The sequence below is a fragment of the Bos grunniens genome, chromosome 6, assembly GCF_055505025.1.
Source record: "Bos grunniens cultivar Pamir isolate PY7600 chromosome 6, Bosgru_T2T1.0, whole genome shotgun sequence".
Lineage (NCBI taxonomy): Eukaryota > Metazoa > Chordata > Mammalia > Artiodactyla > Bovidae > Bos > Bos grunniens.
Window position 1 is genome coordinate 63,015,891 of NC_141170.1, and position 25,647 is coordinate 63,041,537.

Below are 25,647 nucleotides of genomic sequence, written 5' to 3' on the forward strand. Positions count from 1 at the left end.
AACCAACTCTGAAAGCAGAGGATTCAAATTTTATTAGATGAAATTTACCACAGCTTTTCTAATTCATATTCATAATAACCATTACTATTTATTAATCATGTATTTTATTAACTGAGCTCCTTACATACCAAAACTCATTTAAAACTTTTTTTTAATTTCTCCATGAGTTATATTATCATTTGAATTTTACAAATGAGGAAAGAGCTCAAAGAAATTAAGTAACTTGCCTCCAGTTCACATATTTATTAAATCCAGTAAGTGTCCTACATATGAAACTGCAAGATGCAAACTTTCAAATATATGAATGTGCCTTTGCATGTCCAGTCACGTAAGTTAGTTCATGTGTCTGGCGTGCACTGCCACATGCGTACATCCTCTACCGTTGGTTTTGCTTTTGTGTGCTTTACTGTACTGTATACAGTACAGTTGGAGAAGGCAATGGCACCCCACTCCAGTACCCTTGCCTGGAAAATCCTGTGGACGGAGGAGCCTGGTAGGCTGCAGTCCATGGGGTCGCTAAGAGTCGGACACGACTCAGCGACTTCACTTTCACTTTTCACTTTCACGCATTGGAGAAGGAAATGGCAACCCACTCCAGTGTTCTCGCCTGGAGAATCCCAGGGACGGGGGAGCCTGGTGGGCTGCCGTCTATGGGGTCGCACAGAGTCGGACACGACTGAAGCGACTTAGCAGCATAGAGTACAGTAGTACAGTATCTTTATTTCAAGCCCAGGGTGTCTGGAAGCAAGCCTAAAAACAGCAGTGATGTAACAGTACTGCTATTCTGTGCCAAGTGATAACCATGGAAACAAAAGTGAAAATAATTGAGAGAGTGGAGTGAGGCGAAAAGATGATAGACATCGCTCATTCTTATGACATGAATTGTTTGACCGTCAGCACAATTCTAAAGAGCAAGGACAAGATCATGGAACATGTGACGTCTGCTGTGCGATGATGTCAACGATAATATCAAAGAAACGTGCAAGAGTGATGGAGGAGATGGAGAACTTTCTCAGTGTGTGGATGCAGGATCAGCATCAGTGTGGAGGGCCATGCAGTTTAATGCTGATTCAAGAGAAAGTGAAAAGCCTTTATGAAGGCTTGAAGAAGAAATACTGTGAAAATTAGAGGGTGCATTTTTTAATGTTAGCAACAGCTGGTTTCATCAGTTCAAGGCTAGAGCCAACCTTCACAACATAAAAGTCACTAGGCAGTGAGTGCAGATAGCTTTCTGGGAATTTCCTGAAATGCTTTAGGGAATTATTGCTGAAGACACATATTTACCCAAGCAGGTTTTTAATATGGATAAGACAGGGCTGTACTGGAAGAGGATGCCAGACCGAAGTTACATCTGTACGGAGAAAAGTTGATGCCAGGCTGTAAAGCAACAAAGGATAGGCTAATTATGTTGTTTGGTGGCAATGCTTCTGGTGATATCAAGCGGAGACCTCTCTTAGTTTATCATTCGGAGAACCCAAGAGCCCTTAAAAATAAAGCCAGGAGCTCTCTTCCTATTGTGTGGAAGAGTAACCCCAAAGCCTAGGTTACACAGGGCATCTTCCAAGGTTGATTTTTCCACCACAGTATCCCAAAGGGATAGAAATCTTACTTGGAGGACGTCCCATTCAACATTCTTTTGTGGCTTGACAGTGCTCCAGGCCACTCCCCACTCATGGACAGTTTTCATCCCATCTTCAAAGCAGTGCATCTTCCACTGAATACTATGTTGCTCACCCAACCTGTGGACCATTATAGCAACTTGCAAGAAATATTATTTATGACACAATATTCATCAGGCAGTAAAGGTGAATGATGAATCAGGAACAACCTTGAAACAATTTTGGAAGGACTCTTAACATCTACAAGGCCATTCATTTTTTTTTTTTTTTTTTTTAACTTCCCTTGGCGTGAGGTTACTGCTGTCACCATGAATGGGGTTTGGGAGAACCTTTGCCTACAATTTGTTCATGATTTTCTTGGATTTGAGAAGGTAGAGGAGGAGTCAATCTTTGGCAACTTGGTGACCCTCAGCGAGAAGCTGAAGCTAGATCTGCAAGAAGATAACTTCATTGAACTCCTTGCTGTCAACACAAGAGGCTTATTAATGAAGCCCTGATGGAATTGGAGTCCCAGAGAAACAATGAAGAGAGACAAGAGAAAGAAAAAGTAATTAAAGAACTGAAGAGAGTCACAATTCAGGAAATGGCAAGGGATTTTCTTTATAAGAGGAGTAACTGTTTTTAAGGCACAGACTCAATATAGAACGGTACACAAATCTTGCAGCAGCCATTCAGAATGCAGTCCAGTGCCACCATGCCACCTATGATGAGAAGAAAAAAAAAGAGCTACCACCCAGACATTACTGGATTGTTTTTTCAAGAGAGTAGGTGGAATTGAACCCAGCAAGGAACCAGAACCTGTGCCATCATCAGGCATGAGTGAAATTTCAGCTTTCCCTCTGTCTCCTGTTGCTGATGGTCCTTCAGCTGTACCATCTCCCACCTCTTCTTCCTCCTCAAGTCAGTTAATTCTTCTTGCCTGTTTATTCCATGCCAGCCCCTGTATTCCAGCTGTACTGTACTTTTCAACATGCAGTACTGTAAGGTTAAAAATGTTTTATTTTTGAGTTTGCTTTTTATGTATTATTTGTGTGAAAAAATATTATAAACCTATAATAGTACAGTACTGTATAGCTCATTGGGTTGGGTACCTAGGCTAACTTTGTAGGGCTTATGAACAAACTGGATTTATGAATGTGCTCTCAGAACAGAGCCCCTTTGTATGTAGTGACTTGCCATACTGGATTTGAGTACAGGTTAGTTTTACTTCTAATTAAAAAAAAAAAAGTTGGGGGGGTTGGTACAGCTCTTAAACGTGGTAAAGCTAATGGTATGATTGCAGACTCTTAACTAGTAGTGACAAATCAGTGAGTTCTTAACTGTACCAGCTAGTCTGTGTTTCTGTTTTTGTGATGATGTTTTGGTGTGTTCTGGCTACTACAGTAGACTGGGTGGCTCATGGTATATGTGCACTCAGTCATGTCCAACCCTTTGTGACCCCATGGACTGTAGCCCACCAGGCTCCTCTGTCCATGAAATTTTCCAGGCAAGAATACTGGAGCGGGTTGCCATTTGCTTGTCCAGGGAATCTTCCTGATTCAGGGATCGAACCTGAGTCTCCTGCGTCTCCTGCTTTGGCAGATGGATGGCTCATAAACAGAAATTAATCTCTTACATTCTGAAGACTTGAAGTCTAACATCAGATGTCAGCCTGGCCAAGTTCTGGTGAGAGTCCTCCTCCAGGCTATAGACAGGGAACTTCTTGTATCCTCCCAGAGTGGAGAGCAGAGGGAGGAAGCAAGTTCTCTGTGACTCTTTGTTGTGGTTGTTCTTTAGTTGCTAAGTCATATGCGACTCTTTGTGACCCTGTGGGTTGTAGCCTGCCAGCCTCCTCTGTCCATGGGATTTCCCAGGCAAGGATACTGAAGTGGGTTGCCATTTTCTACTCTAGGGGATCTCCCCCGACCCCCCGCCCCACCAGGTATCTACCCAGCATCTCCTGCATTGGCTGGCGAATTCTTTACCACTGAGCCATCAGGGAAGACCCTCTGTGACTCTTTCAAGGATGTGAATTCCATTCCTGAAGATCCCACCCTCATGACCTCATCTAACCCTAATTACCTCCCAAAGGCCCCAAACTTCTTAATACTGTGTAGGTAGGTTTCAACATATGAATTTGGGGAAGCATAAATATTGGGTCCTAACTCTGCCCTTCATATCTTTTAATTACATAAAAGTATTTTTACAAAATGCAGACTTCTATGTCATTCTGGTCTTATTAGCATCAAAATAGAACGGGTGTTCATTTTGCTATAGAAATTAATCTATTCGACACCTGTACCTTATTTAATTTCTTTCTTCCTCCTACATATGATTTTGATTACATCCTCCATATACTGCTTAAGGATTACAGTAGAAGTTCTCTCTAGTCATATGATTGCTACAGTCCTCCCTGTCATATAGCAGCAGTCCTTGGGTGGTGGAGACTTTCGTCCTCCAGGGACGTTTGACAATATCTGGAGATATTTCTGTCACACTGGGTGGGGTGGGGCTTCTGGTATATAATGGTTAGAGACCAGAGATGCTGCTAAACATCCTACAATACACAGGAAATCTCTTTACAACAAAGAATAATCTGGCCGAAAAAGTCAGTGGTGTCATGTTGAGACTCTCTCATTTGGATAATGTATGAAATCTGGTCTAGTTCGTGAATTCTGTAATTCTTTCATTTTAATGTTGAGATAATGTTTTGAGCTTATGAACGAAGTCCTGTCAACATTATAAAATATATTAAAGGTTCTCATGGCTTTTCTTTTAGAAAATAAGTGATATTTTCATATTTTTGGGTGAGAATTTTCATGTTTTTAATATTCCTCTAAAATGTCTCTAAATGCTCCATGTTGCAAAATACTTAAAATCCCACACTTAGACATAATAACTTGGGCTTCCCAGGTGGCACAGTGGTAAAGAATCTGTCTGCCAATGCAGGAGATGCAGGTTCAATACCTGGGTCAGGGAGATCCCCTGGAGGAAGAAATGGCAACCCACTCCAGTATTCTTGCCTGGAGAATTCCCATGGACAGAGGAGCCTGGTGGGCTACAGTCCATGGCATCACAAAGAGTCAGACTCGACTGGGCACATACACACAGAATAATAACTTAGTTCTTATTTGAATGCTAATAGACTAGCCACTTGAATAAAAACAGATGAGAATAAGATCTTAAAAGACTATAATATAGAAGAAGATTTTGTACAGGTGGGCCTGAGGGATAATTCAAAGCAAGGAAACCATTAAGTTTTGTTAATCTTTGGGAAAAAAAAAATCATCAGTGTTAGATTGAGCAAGTTTAGAGCAATCACATATAAGTAAAATCTTTCTGTTGTTTAAGGGCAAGAAGAAGTGGTTGAGTGACAGACTGTGAATTGGCTCTACCTACAAACTGGGTAGGAAGATTGGGCATGGGATGCCTCACCTATTGTTATTTCCTCTTCTGGGGATTGTGACTGCATCCTGTCATGAAAGCATAAAGCTTCTGTAAGGTCTAAACAAAGCACCTTTCATAAAACCTGGGAATCCAAGCAATGGAAAGCAGCTTACGTGAAAGTTTCAGGGACCTGGATGGTGGAATATTCTCTAGAGTAACATGTCAGTAAACTCTTGTGTCACTCTCATCTCTCCTGCATTCCTGTGACAGCGTGGGAACTGTGAAACTTATCTCTGCCCCTGCACTCGTCCCCCTCAGCTCACCAAACCAGTGTGCAACTTGCTATTATGATAGCTACAGTTCTTTCTACCAGGAAATTATGTCCCTCTGCGTGAAAAAAAAAAAGTTTTAGAGTAACACCCTCAGGAAATACATTAATTAGACTATTTGATGTTAGTAGTTTATATATATTTTTGGTCAAAAACAGGATGTTTTTAATTAGAGCTTGATTTATATTCAGATTGTCAAAGTAAAACAATATTTTTGGTTATGGTTGGTTCTGCATCTGTCTTCTTTTAGGATTGTCATTTTAAAGAAGGTTTGGCCTATTGTTTGTTTTTAAAATCAATTTCTTAAGTCATAATTTTTTTCTTCCAGTTGTGTCTCACAGCAACCTGGGCTTACAAGTACTTCTTATGGGTTGCCCTGTGTCATAGATTTTATGTTGGCTAGGTGTGCAGCCTACTTTGTCTCTGTCTTGGCAGATGTCTCCTAAATCAATCACAAGGATCACTTTCTCCAGAATTATTGCTTCATTCATTACATGTACTACTCCTTAAAATTGGAATCTAAAAGGAAAATAATGAAAGTAAGTGTGATTTCTCTGTCAGTTTGTTAGCAGAAAAACTGAAATCATCTCAGAAACACGTTGGTTAAGGATTTCTTTTCCTTTCTTAAGATTTTCTTATTCTAACCTGCAGGCCAAGTAGATGTCAGGAGAGTTTTAAACAAGGGTGGTTGGTTACAACCACATTTTTCTCTCAATAATGAATTGCTTACGTGTTAGTATTTCATTAAAACATAAAGTAGCTCTGCCACGTCCTTTACATCCTGTCCCATCATACCTGATACCAAGTTGCCACAAATTTTAGTGTCTCTCTACCTATTGTATCTCTCCTTTATCTATACTCACACACTCATGACTTGCATTTTATTAATTGTATGATGATATTTCTGATTTTATGTAACAAATTAGAGGCATATATTTTTGTTTGACATTATATTTTCAGTACCTTTTTGCTTAGTGAAGAATTTTATCAAATAATAAGTTTAGGGGTTTGAAGTGTTTAGGGGATTTAATTTTCCCAATTTGCTCACTTTATCTCAAGAGTTTAAAATATAGACATCACAAGAAAGAATAGATTTTAGAAGCATCCAACATTTACATTCATTTAAGGCAATAAGGAAATATACTTTACTTTTATGGAAGTATATGAAAGTAAAGGAATTTTCTGTTGTCTCTACTTAAATCACATATTAGTTTTAACATCTCTTTTACAAGTTAGGCATAAATTTATAGCTTCTGTAAGGTTCCAGATGGAGAAGGCAATGGCAACCCACTCCAGTACTCTTGCCTGGAAAATCCCAGGAATGGAGGAGCCTGGTAGGCTGCAGTCCATGGGGTCGAGAAGAGTCAGACATGACTGAAGTGACTTAGCAGCAGCTTAGCAGCAAGGTTCCAGAATAAATAATTTTATGTTTCAGGAGTCTTACTTTAAGCACTAAACTTCTTTAATATTACGCTAGTAGAAGTCTAGATACAACAACAGAATCAAGTTTTAATTATCTCAATGGGAAGAACTACTTTTAAGATAGAATATGTAACTCAAATGAAGATGCCTGTGGGTTTCTAAATTTAGATTGCTACTTAAGACAGATGCTTTGGAATTAAATATGCATTAGAATGCTGCTGCTGCTAAGTTGCTTCAGTCGTGTCCGAGTCTGTGTGACCCCATAGACGGCAGCCCACCAGTCTCCCCTGTCCCTGGGATTCTCTAGGCAAGAACACTGGAGTGGGTTGCCATTTCCTTCTCCAATGCATGAAAGTGAAAAGTGAAAGTTAAGTCGTTCAGTCGTGTCCGACTCTAGCGACCCCATGGACTGCAGCCTACCAGGCACCTCCATCCATGGGATTTTCCAGGCAAGAGTACTGGAGTGGGGTGCCATTGCCTTCTCCGATGCATTAGAATAGAATAGATCAAAATGCAACTGCTTCTGGCAAATTCAGACCTGGGAAGCTGAGCCATCCACTCTGGACTGACTTAGAAAATAAAAGAATATTCCAGCAAAAATAGTATGAGTTCATAAATCTTAGTCTAGCTGAAATAATTTATATTCCATTCCTCATCAAATCTTTTTAAAGCCAAAGATGTGTAAAAGTTGAAAATAAATCCAGTCCACTTCAAGTGGAGGGGTTTTCTCAGAAATTGATAACAGAATAGAAAAGTAAGTAGTGCTCTACTTTTTACAGTATGCTGTGTTGTCGTCAAATGTCGTGGAATCTCTGGCACTTTCCTAGTCAATCCTCCAGTAGAAACTGTATTTACAGTTTTACTGCTTATGAATAATCTAATTACAGAAGGGTGTCTTCAGGCTGCTTGTTCTATTAAGCATTACTTCTTCAATACAAGTAACAAAGTAAAACACACTAGGAAGTAGGGGGATATTTGACTTTTTCTAGATTATGTTCAAACAGTTCTTGAGTTTGGCTTCTACTCAGTCATAGAACTAAGTTTTATTAAATGTGAATGAATGTCATAAAATGAGTGAACTATATCAAATTCTGCTTCTTCCAAATTACAGCATGTATGTTCTATATAATCAATATCAAACAAAGAATATGAATAATTTTTAATTTGAAAGAGATTTTAGATGTCAGGCTGCAAATATTGCCAAATTTGTGGAATATTTTCAAGAGAAAAGAGGGCTTCCCTTGTGGCTCAGCTGGTAAAGAATCCACCTGTGATGCAGGAGACCTGGGTTGGATCCCTGGGTTAGGAATACCCTGGAGAAGGGAAAGGCTACCCATTCCAGTATTCTGGCCTAGAGAATTCCATGGACTGTATAGTCCATGGGATCACAAAGAGTCAGACACAACTGAGTGACTTGCACTTTCAAGGAAATGTCTCATGAAAATTGCTACTTAGCATACACAAGCAGGGATGGAACTTGATCTTTCAGATAATGTGTAGGCTTGAGGAAATAGTCTTTTCCAGTGAAAGAAGAAGGGAGATCCATAGAGACACATTTGGTGTATATTCCCTTGTCATTGCTCAGATCATATATAAGAGATAATATTTATTGGGTGCCAGATGCTGGGCTGATGGCTTTGCATATGCCATCTCATTTAATCTTCCTCGTAGTCTTAAGAGGTTTTTTACAAGTATTCTCTAAGCCTCTAAGTAACTTGCTATGTGAGCTCTCACATAGGTTGTGGAGGAAAATTCAAAACTCATATTATTTTAAAAAGCAAACATGAAATTATTATTTTTTCAAGGACAGATAAAATTCAGTACATTCACGGCAGTATGGCCAGAGACTGAAATTATTATTTTTAAGAGCTAAATTATGAGACAGACATGACTTTTTATGTATTCAATGCCTAAATTTTATCTTTAGAGTTTTAGGGACATGAATAACAAATATGGACTGGGAGTAGTTAGAAAAACATGTTCATGGATGAGTTGGGTCTCCAGAAGTAGGAATAGAATTTGTATAAAACAACAGTGGAATTCCCCTCAAGTACATTCAACTTGAGGGAAATTGATCAACATAAGTCGTGCCATAGAGACAAAGATCAGCTTTCCAAGCAGTGTATTATGATCAACTGACTTATAAATAAAGACCATTTTAACTTAATAGTTTATAGAGATGAGTAGAAGGAATCTAATTTATTTAGCCCTTGAAAAGTCAAGGAAAGAATTTAAACTTTTAATGTTAGGCAAGTGAGATATTGAGTAGTAGAAAAATAGAGCTTTGGAAAGGGGATTAACATGATAAAACTATCTGAATAGCACCAGTCTGGAATTATATGGAGTCATTAGACAAGCAAGCCATGAAGTTCTAGAATCCTGGAATCTGGATATTAAGTAGAAAAGGCAGGGGTCAGACAGATGATATTGGCAAAGAAGTGGAATTGAACCCCAGAGAAAATATCTGAGAGAAGAGTGGTCTGAATTGCTATCTGACTGGACATGAAGGATGAAAGCATAGTATGTGTTTTAGAAATATTCTCGGGTTATGTTTTCCCCTCTCCCCTGTTCCTACTGCTTCTCTGTCACTGTCTCTCTTCCCAAGACCCTCCCAGCTTCTCCACAGATGAGCTTTTATTGGGATCAGGGACCACTGGTTAGGAAATAGTGTTTTTGTCTAGGGCTTCCCTGCTGGCTCAGAAGGTAAAGCATCTGCCTGAAATGTGGGAGACCCAGGTTTAATCCCCGGGTCAGAAAGATCCCCTCGAGTAGGAAATGGCAACCCACTCCTGTACTCTTGCCTGGAAAATTCCATGGACGGAGGACTCTGGTAAGCTACAGTCCGTGGGATTGCAAAGAGTAAGAACTTAAATGTTTTCAAATGGTTTGGAAAAGTATTTTTGAGGGGCATCTGTTTCATAGTCCTAGTTATATGTCTGTTCTGTTTAAGTAACTAAATTTGACCATTCTGTGTTGTTTTATACAAGGGCTTTTCTAATTAATAGCAGAAGTACAGCACAATATAACTAAGAATACCAGTCTATTCTCTTACCTAGGGTTAACTCTAAAGAACCCTCACTGAACTCCCACTGATCCTTTCTTGCCCTAGCAAACACCAGGAGGGGTTTGACTCTAGTTATTATTGTTTAGTTCAATTCCTAAAATATGTCCAACTCTTTGTGACCGCATAAACTGCAGCACACCAGGCTTCCTAATCTTTTTTTAAATTTTATTTTATTTTTAAACTTTACATAATTGTATTAGTTTTGCCAAATATCAAAATGAATCCATCACAGGTATACATGTGCTCCCCATCCTGAACCCTCCTCCCTCCTCTCTCCCCATACCATCCCTCTGGGTCGTCCCAGTGCACTAGCCCCAAGCATCCAGTATCGTGCATTGACCCTGGACTGGCATCTCGTTTCATACATGATCTTAATAAGCTTTTTTGCCCAGGATGAGGCTGAGGAAGTGAAAACATAAAAGCAAAGTACCCCATGATTGAGAGACCACGTAGTACTAGAAGTTTGGAAAAGTGAATTGTTGAAAGGCATTTAATTTATAACCATTGTTACGTTACATACTGCTGCTGCTGCTGCTGCTAAGTCGCTTCAGTCATGTCCGACTCTGTGCGACCCCATAGACGGCAGCCCACCAGGCTCCCCCGTCCCTAGGATTCTCCAGGCAAGAACACTGGAGTGGGTTGCCATTTCCTTCTCCAATGCATGAAAGTGAAAAGTGAAAGTGAAGTCGCTCAGTCATGTCTGAACACAACTGAGTCATGCACTATGTCCCCAAAATGTATAGCTTCATCTTGTCCCTTAAATGGTGGATAATTTTCCTACTTATTTTAACATTGTTAGAGCATACAGAAATTTTATCATGAGAGCTTTCAGAAATTCTTTTAGGCTCTCTATATTTATCATAGAACTTTATATTTCAAGTTTATTTTTGCTCTTCTTTATGAGTCCCTTAATAATATATGCATGAAGATTTAGCTAAGAGGACTTCCCTGGTAGTCTAGTGGTTAAGACTCCACACTTCCACTACAGGGGACTTGGGTTCAACCTCTAGTCAGGGATGTTCCAAATGCTGTGCAATGTGGCCAAAAAAAAAAAAAAAAAAAATTGAAGGTGAAGATTTAACTAAGATACTCAATTGGTAATGGTAGTTTAGTCATTAAGTCATGTCTGACTCTTATAACCCCATGACCTATAACCTGCCAGGCTCCTCTGTCCATAGAATTTTCCAGGCAAGAATACTTGAAGTCAGTGAAGTCGCTCAGTCATGTCCATCTCTTTGCGACACCATGGTCTGTAGCCTACCAGGCTCCTCTGTCCATGGGATTTTCCAGGCAAAGTTATTGGAGTGGGTTGCCATTTCCTTCTCCAGGGGATCTTCCCAGCCCAGGGATTGAACCCAGGTCTCCTCACTGCAGGCAGATTATTTACCACTGAGCCACCAGGGAAGCTGTATGTACTCAATTACATATGGTTTATTAAAATAAATTTTAATAAATATGCACTCAAAGGTGACAACAATGTTTTTGTCCTAAGCCTGTTTTCTTTTTGACCTATGAGTAGTTTAAACACTAGACATATGATTATTTCTTACTGGTAAAATTAGAAAGCTTTATTAAACTGAACCGGAGAAGGCAATGGCACCCCACTCCAGTACTCTGGCCTGGAAAATCCCATGGGCGGAGGAGCCTGGTAGGCTGCAGTCCATGGGGTCGCTAAGAGTTGGACACGACTGAGCGACTTCACTTTCACGCATTGGAGAAGGAAATGGCAACCCACTCCAGTATTCTTGCCTGGAGAATCCCAGGGACAGGGGAACCTGGTGGGCTGCCGTCTATGGGGTCGCATAGAGTCGGACATGACTGAAGTGACTTAGCAGCATTAAACTGAACAAAAATCTTAGAAAGGTATAATCAGAAGGTGTGAATGGAATTGGTTTGGCTTAAGCAAAATGTAACATCTGTATTTCACAACTTGATTATAATTTAATGTTTTTAAAATACCTATTTCTAAATCAATAGTATTATAAATATCTTTCTCCACTTTCACTTTCTTATTCTAAATCAGCTGAATCTCTAAGCCCACCCAGTGTTTTCTAAATTGCTTACTGTATTTCTCCTATCAGGATATATAAGCATTGTTTGTTAACCTATGTTTACTCTGCCTCTAACACTGCACTGCAAGTCCAGAAACCATCTCCTTGGGTATTATTGTATATTATTAGAACCAAGTGCATACTAGACTCTGAATACTTCATGAAGAAATGAATTGATGTCATATGAATTTTGTGGAATGCCAGGGACCAGCCCCGGCTGATCCAGGGTATTCGAAGGAGAGACGGCGTAGGCGAGGATCAGGAAACAACTGCTTAATTAAACGTTAATTAAGGATATAAAGAGTAATAGAATAAGGATAGCTCAGTGAGGAAATTTCAGTGAAGAAAAGAGGCTGAAATAAGGATAGCTCAGTGAGGAAATTTAGTGGAGAAAAGAGGCTGAATAATTCAGCCAGAAGGTGAGAGAAAGAACGACATGGGGAGACCAAGTTTCGGTGAACAAGGCCCGCACTTTATTTTCCAAAGTAGTTTTTATACCTTAAGTTATGCATAGAAGATAATGGGGGAAGGGGTAGAGTCATGCAGCAAGCCAGGCTTTCTTCCTGCAAACTTATCATATGCAAAAGCTTAGGTGATTTGCATCATCTTCTGGCCCAGAGGCCTGTTAACATTTTAAGACACTTTCTTCAGAAAATTTATTTTTCTCTAAAGGTGATTGGTCAGGAGCCACCCTCCAAAAGCATTAGATAAAGTTGCATTCCTACAGAGCAAAGGTGTGGTGGGCTATAACAAGAAAAAGAATTAACTCAAGGGTCCCAGGTTACAAACATTAAAGCTACTACTTACACCAATTATATTAATCAATACACTGCCAGGGACACAGCAGGTAAGGGATATGGAAACTTAGCAGCAAACATTGGCCCAACAAGTGAAAATCCCTTCACCAATACAATTTTTAATCAATCTTTTAACTACTCAAAAGAATCTGTGTTTAGACAGTTTAGAACATCTCCTGCCTCTCACAGTTGGGAGGCTCTGAACAATCACATGTGACCAGAAAAACCTATTCAGGCAGGCTAGAGGATTTCCAAAGGAGTTTGTAGGTTAAACACTGTCACACCCAGGAATTATTAACTGGAGCTGTAAGCTAACTCTTTTTTCAGAGAGAGGTAGTGGGGGACAGCCCCCCGTAAAGTCAGAGGTATAGGTGAAAGCACAAAGCAGAAAGTAGGCAGATTCTGGTTTTGGGGGTAGATGGGGGACTCCTGAGGCTCTATCCCGCCTTTGCGTATGCCGAGCCTCCTTCCTCATGACCTTTGTCATGGGCAGAGTTCCTCACGCTGGCTCCCGGCAGTGATAGAATTCCAGTTGAGCTATTCCAGATCCTGAAAGATGATGCTGTGGAAAGTGCTGCACTCAATATGCAATATGCACTCAATATGCAATATGCCGGCTCCCAGCAGTGGAACACTATCTTCTCACTGCATTAAAATAATCTTTCAAGTCTTTTAATTGGAAAAGTGTTATTTTTAATTTAAATAGAAGCTAGTTAGCTATAAAATACTACTTGAAATATTTTTTCTATGAAATTGACTATTAAGAGATTGTTCCAGAAGACAAATTTTAGCAGTGTATTTTTCAGAAATTATTTTAAAATCACCAGCTCCCTAAAAGAACCTATTTTAGCGTGGCATCATGATTAAAAGAATGTTTTTGTGGTAGTATGCAGATCATGAAAACTACTTTTGTTTGTTTATGGTTAAGATCAGTGATGTGATTCAACATATTGATGTCTGCTTCCAGGTTGTCGTCCCGTGCTCATATCTGAGTTATAAGGCAGTACTTCAAATTTTTCTAACTTGTTTTCTTATACTAACTATAATTGTGAACATCTGTGTATCATTTGCTGTTTGATTAAAGGTTTTCCCTAACCAAGGGATTGCTAGGTTTAAGACTAAAAAAGTTCTTTTTCTAAAATCATTCAAGTTATCTATAATTTTTAGAAACTATGAGTGAATACGTAAGAGTTTCATCACTTTAATACCAGGAAATTGCTAAAGGTCTTGATCCGGATGTGGTGTCCCTCCCTACATCTTTTGAGGACGCCATCTAATGTGAGGGCCACAACAGTCTGCAGGATAAGTGTCATTACTCCTATTCTACAGGAAGAGCAGGAGTTGACCCCAGAATGACCATGTCATGGCTACTTGGCTTCAGGTTCCTTTTCTTTCCTTTGTTCCTTGTTTCTCAAGCAGACAGTTAAATAATGTTGAGATTTTAAAAAGAAAGTTGTACCCAGAGGGATGGTATGGGGAGGGTGGTGGGAAAGGGGTTCAGGATGGGGAAAACATGTACACCCATGGCGGATTCATGTTGATGTATGGCAAAACCAATACAATATTGTAAAGTAATTAGCCTCCAATTAAAATTAATAAATTTATATTTAAAAAAACAAAAAGTTGTAAACTGGAGATATAGTGATAAATTTATTCACGATAAATTTATAGATTCAACGTGATTTTATTATCAAAAATGTGGTTTTTAATGGAACTGTTTAAATGATTTCTAAGTGTGCTTAGATGCATTATTGCATAAGCGTTATTGGACATTTTGCCTTATTTACCCTTACCTGTTTCATAGATATAGGAATTTTTCTAATGTCTGAAGAATTACTGAATTCCTAAGTCAGAATTCTAGAAGAGATTTCTCTTTTACCTGTGTATTTTTTATTATTTATATGAGTACTATTCAAAGAGGTAAAATGCAAGCTGATGATATAATTTTAAATTGCCTAGTAGCCACATTTAAAATATACATATATAAATACACATATATATCAGTTTAGTTCAGTTGCTCAGTCGTGTCTGACCCTTTGCAACCCCATGAATCACAGCACGCCGGGCCTCCCTGTCCATCATCAGCTCCCGGAGTTCACTCAGACTCACGTCCATCGAGTCGGTGATGCCATCCAGCCATCTCATCCTCTGTCGTCCCCTTCTCCTCCTGCCCCCAATCCCTCCAGCATCAGAGTCTTTTCCAGTGAGTCAACTCTCCGCATGAGGTGGGCAAAGTACTGGAGTTTCAGCTTTAGCATCATTCCTTCCAAAGAAATCCCAGGGCTGATCTCCTTCAGAATGGACTGGTTGGATCTCCTTGCAGTCCAAGGGACTCTCCAGAGTCTTCTCCAACACCACAGTCCAAAAGCATCAATTCTTCAGCCCTCGGCTTTCTTAACAGTCCAACTCTCACATCCATACATGACCACTGGAAAAACCATAGCCTTGACTAGATGGACCTTTGTTGGCAAAGTAATGTCTCTGCTTTTCAATATGCTATCTAGGTTGGTCATAACTTTCCTTCCAAGGAGTAAACGTCTTTTAATTTCATGGCTGCAGTCACCATCTGCAGTGATTTTGGAGCCCCAAAAAATAAAGTCTGACACTGTTTCCCCATCTATTTCCGATGAAGTGATGGGACCAGATGTCATGATCTTTGTTTTCTGAGTGTTGAGCTTTAAGACAACTTTTTCACTCTCCTCTTTCACTCTCATCAAGAGGCTTTTGAGTTCCTTTTCACTTTCTGCCATAAGGGTGGTGTCATCTGCGTATCTGAGGTTATTGATATTTCTCCCGACAATCTTGATTCCAGCTTGTGTTTCTTCCAGCCCAGCGTTTCTCATGATGTACTCTGCATATAAGTTGAATAAGCAGGGTGACAATGTACAGCCTTGATGTACTCCTTTTCCTATTTGGAACCAGTCTGTTGTTCCATGTCCAGTTCTAACTGTTGCTTCCTGACCTGCATACAAATTTCTCAAGAGGCAGGTCAGGTGGTCTGGTATTCCCATCTCTTTCAGAATTTTCCATAGTTTCTTGTGATCCACACAGTCAAAGGCTTTGGCATAGTCACATATATATATAAGTAGGTGAAATTAATTTTACTTATATCTTCTATTTAAACTCACATATCCAAAATATCATTTCAATATGTAATCAATACTATAAAATTGTGATATATTTACCTTTCTAGGTACTAATTTTCAAAATATGGTATATATCTTATGTTCACAGCACATCTCAGTAGAGACTAGCATGTTTCAGGTGCTCATTAGCCAGTAACTAATTGAACAGCATAGGTAGGCCTGTATATTACAGATTATATAACTAGATCTGGTTAGTGTATCTGTAGCTTGTCCAACACTCCCCTGATATGAGGTGTTCCCAAAAATTAACTAGCAGTTTCTTAATTGTAGGAAAGAAGTTCTTATTTTGTATCATCAAATTGAAAATATAGAAATGTTTTATATTCTATTCCAAGTAAATGAAAATATACCTAACTTACAAAAGTAAATGTTATACTTTACAGAGAGGAAGGCCCTGGAAAATATCAAAGAGGGAGTCTTGAAAGTTAAAGAAGAACCATCTAAAATACTCTCTGGAAATAAGTTTCAAGATCGGTATTGTGTTTTACGAGATGGGTACCTCCTTCTTTACAAGGATCTGAAGGTATTTATATATATAGTAGTTGAATATCTGTATATTTTTATGTGAGTTCACATTCTTATTTCATACCTCTAAGCCCTGTCTTCAGGAGTTCAAGGCCTATAGTAAATAAATTGCATTCAACCTCTGGGAGGCTGGCAGAAAGGTAAAACCACATAGTCACTGTGTAGAAGTTTGGGCAGCTTTTAAAATAGTTATTCGTTCTGACTTACAATACAGCAACTCTGTTCCTAGGTATTATATTCACTAGAGCACTTGTTCAAGAATATCATAAACAGCTTTATTCATAAAGGCTAAAACCTGGAAACATTCCAAATGTCCACCAATAGGAGAATGATATATTCAGACAATGGAATGCTACTCAGCAATAAAACTGAATGAATGTAACAACGTGGGAGAACCTTCAAATCCTTTTTGAGTAAAAACAGTTTGACACAAAATAGTACCATGAGTCTAACCATAAAAGTTCAAAACAGAGACAAATTCCTCTATGGTGATAAAAGTCAGAAAGTGTTTGCCTGGGGTAAGGAGTAGCATTGCTACAGAAGCACAGAGATACAGTCAGTAGGGTATTTTCTAGGATGACAGAAATCAATGTTCTCTATCCAGTTTTGGGTGGTTGTTACATGGGTATATACAATAGCATCTCTACTTCAAGCAATATCCAAGCAGTTATTTTGAATGTTGAATAACCACAGGACCCAAAGATACTTTTTCCACTGAATTATAAAAATTCACTTGAATAAACATTGCTTGCATACTTCAGGTGTGTGGTGCTTCACTATGTTGTGTTTTGGAGATCTATAAAAAAAGGACCAGACTAGTATCATGTTTAATATTGTTCTGAAGGAAGAGTCATTAAGTAGCTTTCCAGAGTTCTACAGTCCCATTTTGCTGTGGCTTTTATTGAGCTCTCCACACACTGACCACTGTCGTATATGTTCCTCCAGCAAGGAAGCCTTCAGGTGGGCATAAATAAATCTTAGCCTCCTACTTGGTGTATCCATTTAATGGTCATATTCTTCAAGGACAGCAGAACGTCCAGGCAGAGAGCTAACAAAACAGCACTGAATTTTGCAGCCCTTATCCCTCTCTTCGAAGACCTGTATTATATACTGGAAATCCCACTCTGTTGTTCCGGCTGATAGAGTTGGTGGGGAGTCTGTGTAGGTATCAAGTGATTGTTATCATTTGTTATTGTTTGATATCATTATTCACATTCTTCAGTGCAGGAAGAGTAAAGTTTGCAGAAATAAGGCACTTAAGAATTCTAAGTTATGTGAAACAAACACATCACATTTTTTAAAGATTTATTTATTATTTTTGTCTGTGCTGGGTCTTCGTTGCTGTGTGAGCTTTCTCTAATTGTGGTATGCAGGATTCTCATTGTGGTGGCTTCTCTTGTTGCCAAGCACAGGCTCTAGATGCACGGGCTTGAATAGTAGTGGCATGTGGGCTCAATAGTTGAGGCTCGTGAGTTCTAAGGCGCTGGCTCAGTGGTTGTGGCACACAGGCTTAGTTGCTCTGTGGCATGTGGGATCTTCCCAAACTACGAATCGAACCTGTGTCCCCCATACTGGCAGGTAGATTCTCAACCACTAGACCAGCAAGGAAGCCCCCAACACATCACATTGTAAAGTTCATGAACTGTAGGTTTGTGTTTGTGAAAGGAAATGCTAAACCTCACAGCTGAAGTTCTAGCCATCTAAGACCTGAATCTGGTTGAATCCTGTTTGGGTTTCTTCAGTGAGTCACCCACCTTGATCTTCATTAGACTCATTTCCTTCATCCCGGTCCTTCCATTTATATGCTGGTTAATGGTCACCTTTGTAGTTGGGTATTTACTTAGTGTAATTTAAAATCATCCTGGACTTTTTAGTTTCATTGAGGAACTGACACTTCCACTGTGTAGCAACAGAAGGTTCTAAAAACAGCTAGTATCAATACCAGTGCAGTCAACGGCCCCATCTAACATTCAAGTGGTTAATCCACAAAAAGCAGAGTTCTGCACATTTCACTTATCTCACTTTATATTTCCAATAATCCTATAAAAGTAGCACTATAATTATCCCCCTTGACAGATGAAGAAATGGAGTCTACCAAGATATTACATAACTTGCTCAGGATCACAAAGCCAGTAAGCAGTAGAGTCAGAATCCACTCCCAGGTGTCTCATTTAAAGGTTTTATGCATGGACTCACTAAAGAAAAGCGTTTGTATTATTTTAGCCCTATGTTTTTTCTGACAGAATTTTACTTAAAGAGGATAGTGTTTTTCATTTTAATAGTACCAAGTATTTCCAAATAGGACACTTCATACAATTTAGTTTCTTATACTGTTTTTCCCCAAGCTGGTATAAATTAAAAAATCTGCCACAAGGAAGCCTGTACATGGAGATATTATTTTTTTTAGATGAAATGATTTTATAATTGAGTTAAAGAATCTTATCCCTTAACAGAATGATTTTAATGAATATGTATCTTTTTGAAAGCATCATTCTGCTTAATCTAAAATAAGTCATACAAATCGGTAGACAGTGTTAGGACTGAGTGCTCGTCTGAAAGTTCTTTTTTTTTTACATTTGCAATATTTTCCCCATGTTTATTGAAGTATAATTGACAAAAATTGCATTTGTTATAAAAATGTTTTTGATATACATATACATTGTGAAATGATGACCACAATCTAAGCTAATTAATGAATGAATTAATAGTCATTACTTCATATAGTTTTGTGTGTATTTGTGGTAAGAACATTTAAGATCTACTGTCTTGGCAGGTTTCAAGTATACAATACAGTACCATTAACTGTTGTCACCATGCTATACTTAGATTTCGAGGACCTATTCTCTCTGCACAACTGAAATTTAGTACCCACTTATCAACACTTTCCCATTTCCCTCAGTCCCAGTCCCTGGAAACCACCATTCTACTCCCTGCTTCTTTGTGAGTCTGACTTTTTTAGATTCTGTTCAATACATGTAAATGAGATCATACAGTATCTCTCAGAAAGAATGTTCTTTAAAGACACTGAACACATTTTGTTTCTATCACAGCGACCTCAGGTTATGGAATTATAGTGTTAACTGTTTGAAAGTTGTCTTTATGCATCTGTCAGAATCAGTTAATGCGACTGACACTTTCATTTGCACAGTAAGGCAGGCAGATGAGGGACATGGTTTTCCTTTAAACTCAAACCACTGTTATTTTCATGGTGTTATTTTGTTGGTTATTTCTGCATGTTGCTGGTCTTTCGCTTTTAATATTGATGGCCAAGTCATTGGCAATGTTTGCTTTTCAAATGAGTTTACAGTAAATAATCAATAGTAAAAATCCTCAAACTTATCTGAATACAGATTTGGCTCTGGTTTTGACAGTTGCCCTTAATATATGTATGCTTGTATATATTTAGAAAATGATTTACTGAGAAGGGAGTAGAAATTACAAATTGAAAAGTATATTTAAAGAGACTGTGTGTTAATTAGAGATAATTTATGAATGCTCATTAACAACAAATTAGAGTAATACACAGGGGAAGATATATTTTGTTTTGAGAGTTTTTCCTGCGCAGAAAATATTAATTAAAATGTTTTCAGACTTGATTTACATAAAAGGTTAGAAGTTTCAAAGAATATTACCATTATACTGTTAATGGTGTCAAAAAAAAAAGCAAATGGGGAGGGGATGGTTGTTAAAATTTACATGCACTAATAAGCAAATTTTTCTCAGTAACAAGGATAATTTTTTAAGCACACTAATTTAATTGGTTCAATTAAAATTTTACTTTGAAATACAGTGCCTGAAGCAACATACTACGTATTTCATAACACTTGAACTTTTTGAAGAAATTCTCCAGAAAACACACATACTAAAAAAGTTGTAATGAACCAATAGTAAAGTTATCACGGTAAATGAGATTTCTTTTAAAAAACTTTGTATTAGAATCCTAACAGGTCCTGCTTATGCTTATTCATTTTGAAGATTGAAACTGAAAAGGATTTCTTTCGACCATGGCTGAAGTCCTCTCAAATTATGTCATCTGTGTTCTCTTTGCACAGGATAGAACATAAAGTAATGAGCTGGAATGTCCAGAGTGGCTTGGCAATCAGTTGTATTACTTCAGACTCTCAATCTATTGCCAACAATATTTCAAAATGTAGGCAGTCCTGGGCTTACCAATGTCCTGTATAAATAAGACTACTCATACAGCAGTAAAGAATCCGCCTGCCAATTTAGGACACACAGGAGATGCAGGTCTAATCCCTGGGTTGGGAAGATCCCCTGGAGGAGGGCATGGCAACCTATTCCAGTATTCTTGCCTGGAGAATCTCCATGGACAGAGGATCCTGGTGGGTTACAGTCCATGGGGTCACAAAGAGTCAGACACAGCTGAGCGACTGAGCACATACATGCACGCACCTAGATCAGACACAGGTGCTCCTCATTCTCAGATGTGCAGGTCCCTTCTTACTGTCCTGCTGGGATTGCAGCCTCTCGCCTGACTCTGCTACTGCCTCCTTTGGGACTGAGTCCAAGGGACCAGCAGTCTAAGCAGTCACGTCCTTGAGGAGGGACGTGAACCTCAGCTGTAATCTGACTGAACCTCTGATGAAGATGTCCAGGAGTCTCTGCTATTATATACACTCCTATGTTCTCGTCTCCTTGACTCTTTCCTGTATAGAAAACTTACGGCCTTAAAAAACTACCTCATTCTTCCATATCAGTCTTAAAGTGTTAATCCTGAATATTCAGTAAAGTAGCAGGCTAAAATACAGATACCCCAAAACCAAACACATGAAATACCAGAAAAATGACCTTAACAAGAAGAGGCTGACATGAAGAAAGCTACAGAACTACACTAATAGAAATGGGTGAAAATTAATGTAAAGTCTACTAATATTGATCTGTAGGTTTAATGTAATTATTAATGTTTTCAAAATCCCAAAGAAAATAACTTTTAGAACTTGGAAAAAATGATTTGACAGCTCATCTTAAAGGGTAAACAGATAGGAATTAGGAATACTTGCAAACATTTTAGAGATATAAAAAGTAAAATCACTGTCAAGTATTTTGCACCCAACTGTTTATTCATACAGTAAAACTAAAATAGCTTAGTTCATATTGTGGCATAAAAATGAACAGAGATAGCAATGGTAACATAAAGTGAGGTTAAAAAAATGTAATTATCATAATTGTTTTGATAAATGTCATAAATGCATGTCTAAAGAAAATTTATATAGTAAATTGCTTTGTTGTTCAGTGGCTAAGTCACATCTGACTCTTTGTGACCCCTGGACTGTAGCCCGCCAGGCTCCTCCACCTATGGCATTTCCCAGGCAAGGATACTGGAGTGGGTTGCCATTTCCTTCTCCAGGGGATCTTCCTGATCCAGGGATCGACCCTGTGTCTCCTCACAGTCTCCTGCCTGGGCAGGTGGATTCTTTGCCTCTGAGCCACCAGGGAAGCCCAATTGTTAACATAAATTTTTCAACTTAAATTCTCATCTATTCTGTGTGTAAAATATACCAGATTGATAAAAGAATTAAAACTTGACAAATAGCAACCCTTCAAGCTCCATGGCTATGCAACTGAGTATTTATCAGATATGTGGGGAACCCTTTAAACTTGGAGTAAAAGTTCAAAAGAGATCAACATACTTGACTTTATAAAAATAAAAGTAAACAGTGACCAATTAGTGTAGACTATTTCATTTAAAAAGATAAGGCAATTTCCTATTTGGTATATAAAGAACTAATGTCAGTAAGTAAATGTATAAATAAATGGATAAATTGTTGATCAAGTCAAAACTGAAAACTGCTAGTAAATGCAGAAATATATGTTTCACTGTAAGTAAATATACCCTATCAATTTTGCAAAATCTTATTGTTAATCATGTCCTAGCCTTTGGCCCTGTGATACCATTTCAAGAAATCTAGCCATACAGAAAAAAAAAAAAAAAAGAACCAAAGTATTTATAAAATTATGTGCCATGATAATAATAGCAAACTCAGTGATAAGGGTGACTAGGAATAAATTCACCATGTAAATTTCAAGCCTTATCATTGCTGCCACAGAGAACACTGGTCACCAAGCATTATCCAGGATCTTCTTCCTGCTCACTTTTTTCTCTACATTTCCTCTACATTCTCCTAACCTGTTTTCTCCATGGAAACCAATTTTTAATTTTATAAAAATTTCCATATTTTCCACCCTTTATGCTTTCAAATTCAACTGCTTTCATAAGGAAAATAATTTATAGTAATAGTTTAACTTTTATAAAACTTAGGACTGATTTGAGCTATATACTTGCTGAATGGGCTTTTGTGCATTTTTCTAGGGCTCTAACAACTTGTCTGTCTATCGATTTCTATGAAGCATTGTGTTCTAAATTTGTAATAATAGCTGTAATTTGCTGTGCCCTTACTATTTGGCCATTTACTGGGCTAAACTCTTTAAAAGTACTTTTCTTATTTAATTTGTACAATAACCCTTCACAGTAACCCTTTATCATTTAATCTTCTTAATAACTCTATGAGATAGTATGTTTATTATTCCTGTTTACAAATAAGATACAAGAGCAGAGAGCAGTAATGTGAGGTTACAAGCTAGTAGGTAGCAAGCCAGATTTGCACCCAGGTCTCTGACCCAAGACCCATTGCTCTTAGTTATTTATAAATGCTATCTGCATACCAGGTTGAAAAAAGTGATTTCCTTGAAAATTTTTAGGATATTGGGAAAGCTTTTTCTAATTACCATTTTCATGGCTATTATCTTTATAAAATCTATTGCAGGCTATCCAACAATAATATATGTATATGCTTTGATATTAAATTAGAATATAATGATTGAAATTTTTCCTCTGTCAGATACTTTTCCTGGTGGTTCAAGGATTTGAATTTTTTCATATTAATCAGATAAATATGTTGGGATGTGTACAGAAAATATATAATTGATCTAAAAGCAAATGTATATTCTTTTTAATAGTCTCTTTTTGTGAGTTATTAGTGAAAATTTTCAATATGGATATTTGAGATAGTCTATGCCTACATAGATTTGTAGTTCCAAAATCCAAAAAGTACAGAAAATCATAACTCATTTGGTGGCAAAACTTGACCTACACCAACATAAAGATATTTGTCTTGGTCTGTTCAGGCTAACTACCATAGACTGGGTGGCTTATAAAAACAGAAATTTATTCCTCCAGTTCCAGAGGCCCAGGGCCTGAGATTAGGGTGCCAGTGTGGTCAGGTTCTAGTTAGAATCTTCTTCCAGATTGTAGACTGCCCATTTCTCATATCCTCACGTAGTGAAAACAGAGTTAATCTCATGACTCAATTAACCACCCAAAGCTATCACCTCCAAATACCTTCATGCTGTGGATTATATTTCAGTTTGGGGGTGTGGGGATATGAACATTCAGACCATAACAATACTTATGCCTTTATTTATTCACATTATATGAAATGTCATGCATTTTTGTAGAGAATATGAATCTATTTGAATATAGGGTGGGTGCTACCCCAGGCAACACCAATGAGATTGTGGAGTTACAAAATATACTGCATATGTATTTTTTAAATATGAAAAAAAAACCCATCATCACTTCTCATAAGTCCCAAGTGTTTTGAATAAGGAATTACTGTGTGTGTTTGTACATATATATGCACACATATGTAATCATACATATATATACAGGATCATTTATTTAAATTTACAACATTGTAACCAACACAATCTTCATTTACCAAAAATTTGGTATGATATTCATGAAATATTTGTGAAACTAAACATTCTAAACTCTATTCTTAATACTCAAGGAAAATAAAAGAACATTTATAAAATCTTTTTAATTGTAAATTATTTTGTTTTACTTTACAGAGTAGCAAACCTGACAAAATGTTTTCTCTCAGTTCAGTGAAGTTTTATCTTGGAGTGAAAAAGAAGATGAAGCCTCCAACAAGGTAAAGCTTGGAAGGGCAGAGCTGTTGAGAAAGTTACAGGAAGACCTTTCCAAGGATTTAGGGATCAATGGCATTAGTCTGACTCTTCATAAGCTAAGCTTTAGACAGATTAAGTTGCCACAAACATGTGGCAGGGGACCTGGGTGGGTGGATATGGAGAGATGATGATGTTCCCACTCAAGTCAAGCTCCTGGGGAATTGCATCTCCTCTGTGTAGAACAAGAAATCCCCAGAAGGCCCTCACAACTGGGAAATACATGGGTTTCTCCACATCCCTTTCCCTGCTCAGTCACAGAATGTTCCAGTCAGTCAGTCTACCCAGAGGAAGAAAAATGCTGCCCTCCATCCTTCTTGGCTTTTATTTTTTCTTTTTTACTGGAGGATAATTGCTTTACAATGTTGTGGGGGTTTCTGGCATGTATCAACACGAATCAGAAGTATATATATTTGTTTTTTATATATTCATACATATATATTTCCTTTTCCCATCCCATGCCTCTAGGTTGTCACAGAGTTCCAGGCTGGGCTCACTTGTTCTATAGCAGCTATATAACCACCAGTTACCTATTTTTCACATGATAGTGTATATATGTTAATATGACTTTCTCAGTCTGTCCTTCCTTCCCCTGCTGTGTCCACCAATCCATTGTCTACATCTGCATCTCCATTTCTTCTTCATAAACAGGTTCATCAATACTATTTTTCTAGATTCCATACATATGCATTAATATATGATATTTGTTGCTTTTAGAACATCTTGGCCCTGGCTCTATAATTTGCCCTCTTTGTTTTACTGTATTTGGTAAAACCTCACAGCACATGGGTAGTTGAGAGAAAGTGGACTCTTTAAACATTATGCTTCTCACTAGCACTTGAACCAACCCAGCATTTGAGTTATACCATACTTATTCATCACGGATTACTTTGATTAGCTAATTAAGGTTTTTACTAATACTTTTAATATCATGAAACATTATTTTAATAAACTGTATATGATTTCAGATTCTATTACTGAAAATGTACTTACTTTTGCCTCTGTGCTTAATTTCTTAGCCCAGCACATGTATCTGTGTTGTGGCTGGTACATTCTTTAAAATTTCTCACAATATCAGTAAGTCAATATGTGTATTTTATTTTGGCCAGTTTTCTAGACATCTGTCCTTACTCAGCCAAGAATATCCCCACTGCCTCATAACATCATGAGACCCCATCCCCCCGTGTCCGTTCAACATATCTATAAATTTATAGCCAAATCCCTCAATATCCATCATACCCAGCGAATCATCACTTGTGGATATCAATTCTGTTATGCTTTCCCACCATTAAACATTACCTCCTTAAAATTTCATCCTGTATATTGTCTCGTAAAATGG

At 38.0% G+C, this 25,647-nt stretch overlaps 1 protein-coding gene across 9 annotated transcripts in view; it reads left to right on the top strand.

Annotated features, from left to right (window-relative positions):
- The window catches only part of ARAP2 (ArfGAP with RhoGAP domain, ankyrin repeat and PH domain 2), a 585,721-nt gene that overhangs the window by 541,441 nt on the left and 18,633 nt on the right, over positions 1-25,647 (top strand). For 5 of the 9 annotated variants that reach the window (XM_086406188.1, XM_086406191.1, XM_086406190.1 and 2 more), the window contains 2 exons: positions 16,178-16,317; positions 24,192-24,274. In XM_086406188.1, the coding sequence (XP_086262314.1) occupies positions 16,178-16,317; positions 24,192-24,274 (223 nt within the window). Of the gene's footprint in view, positions 1-897; positions 2,407-3,105; positions 4,792-4,949; positions 10,079-16,177; positions 16,318-24,191; positions 24,275-25,647 lie in introns of those variants that run through there. The other 4 variants (XM_086406196.1, XM_086406194.1, XM_086406193.1 and 1 more) reach the window with 4 other exon arrangements.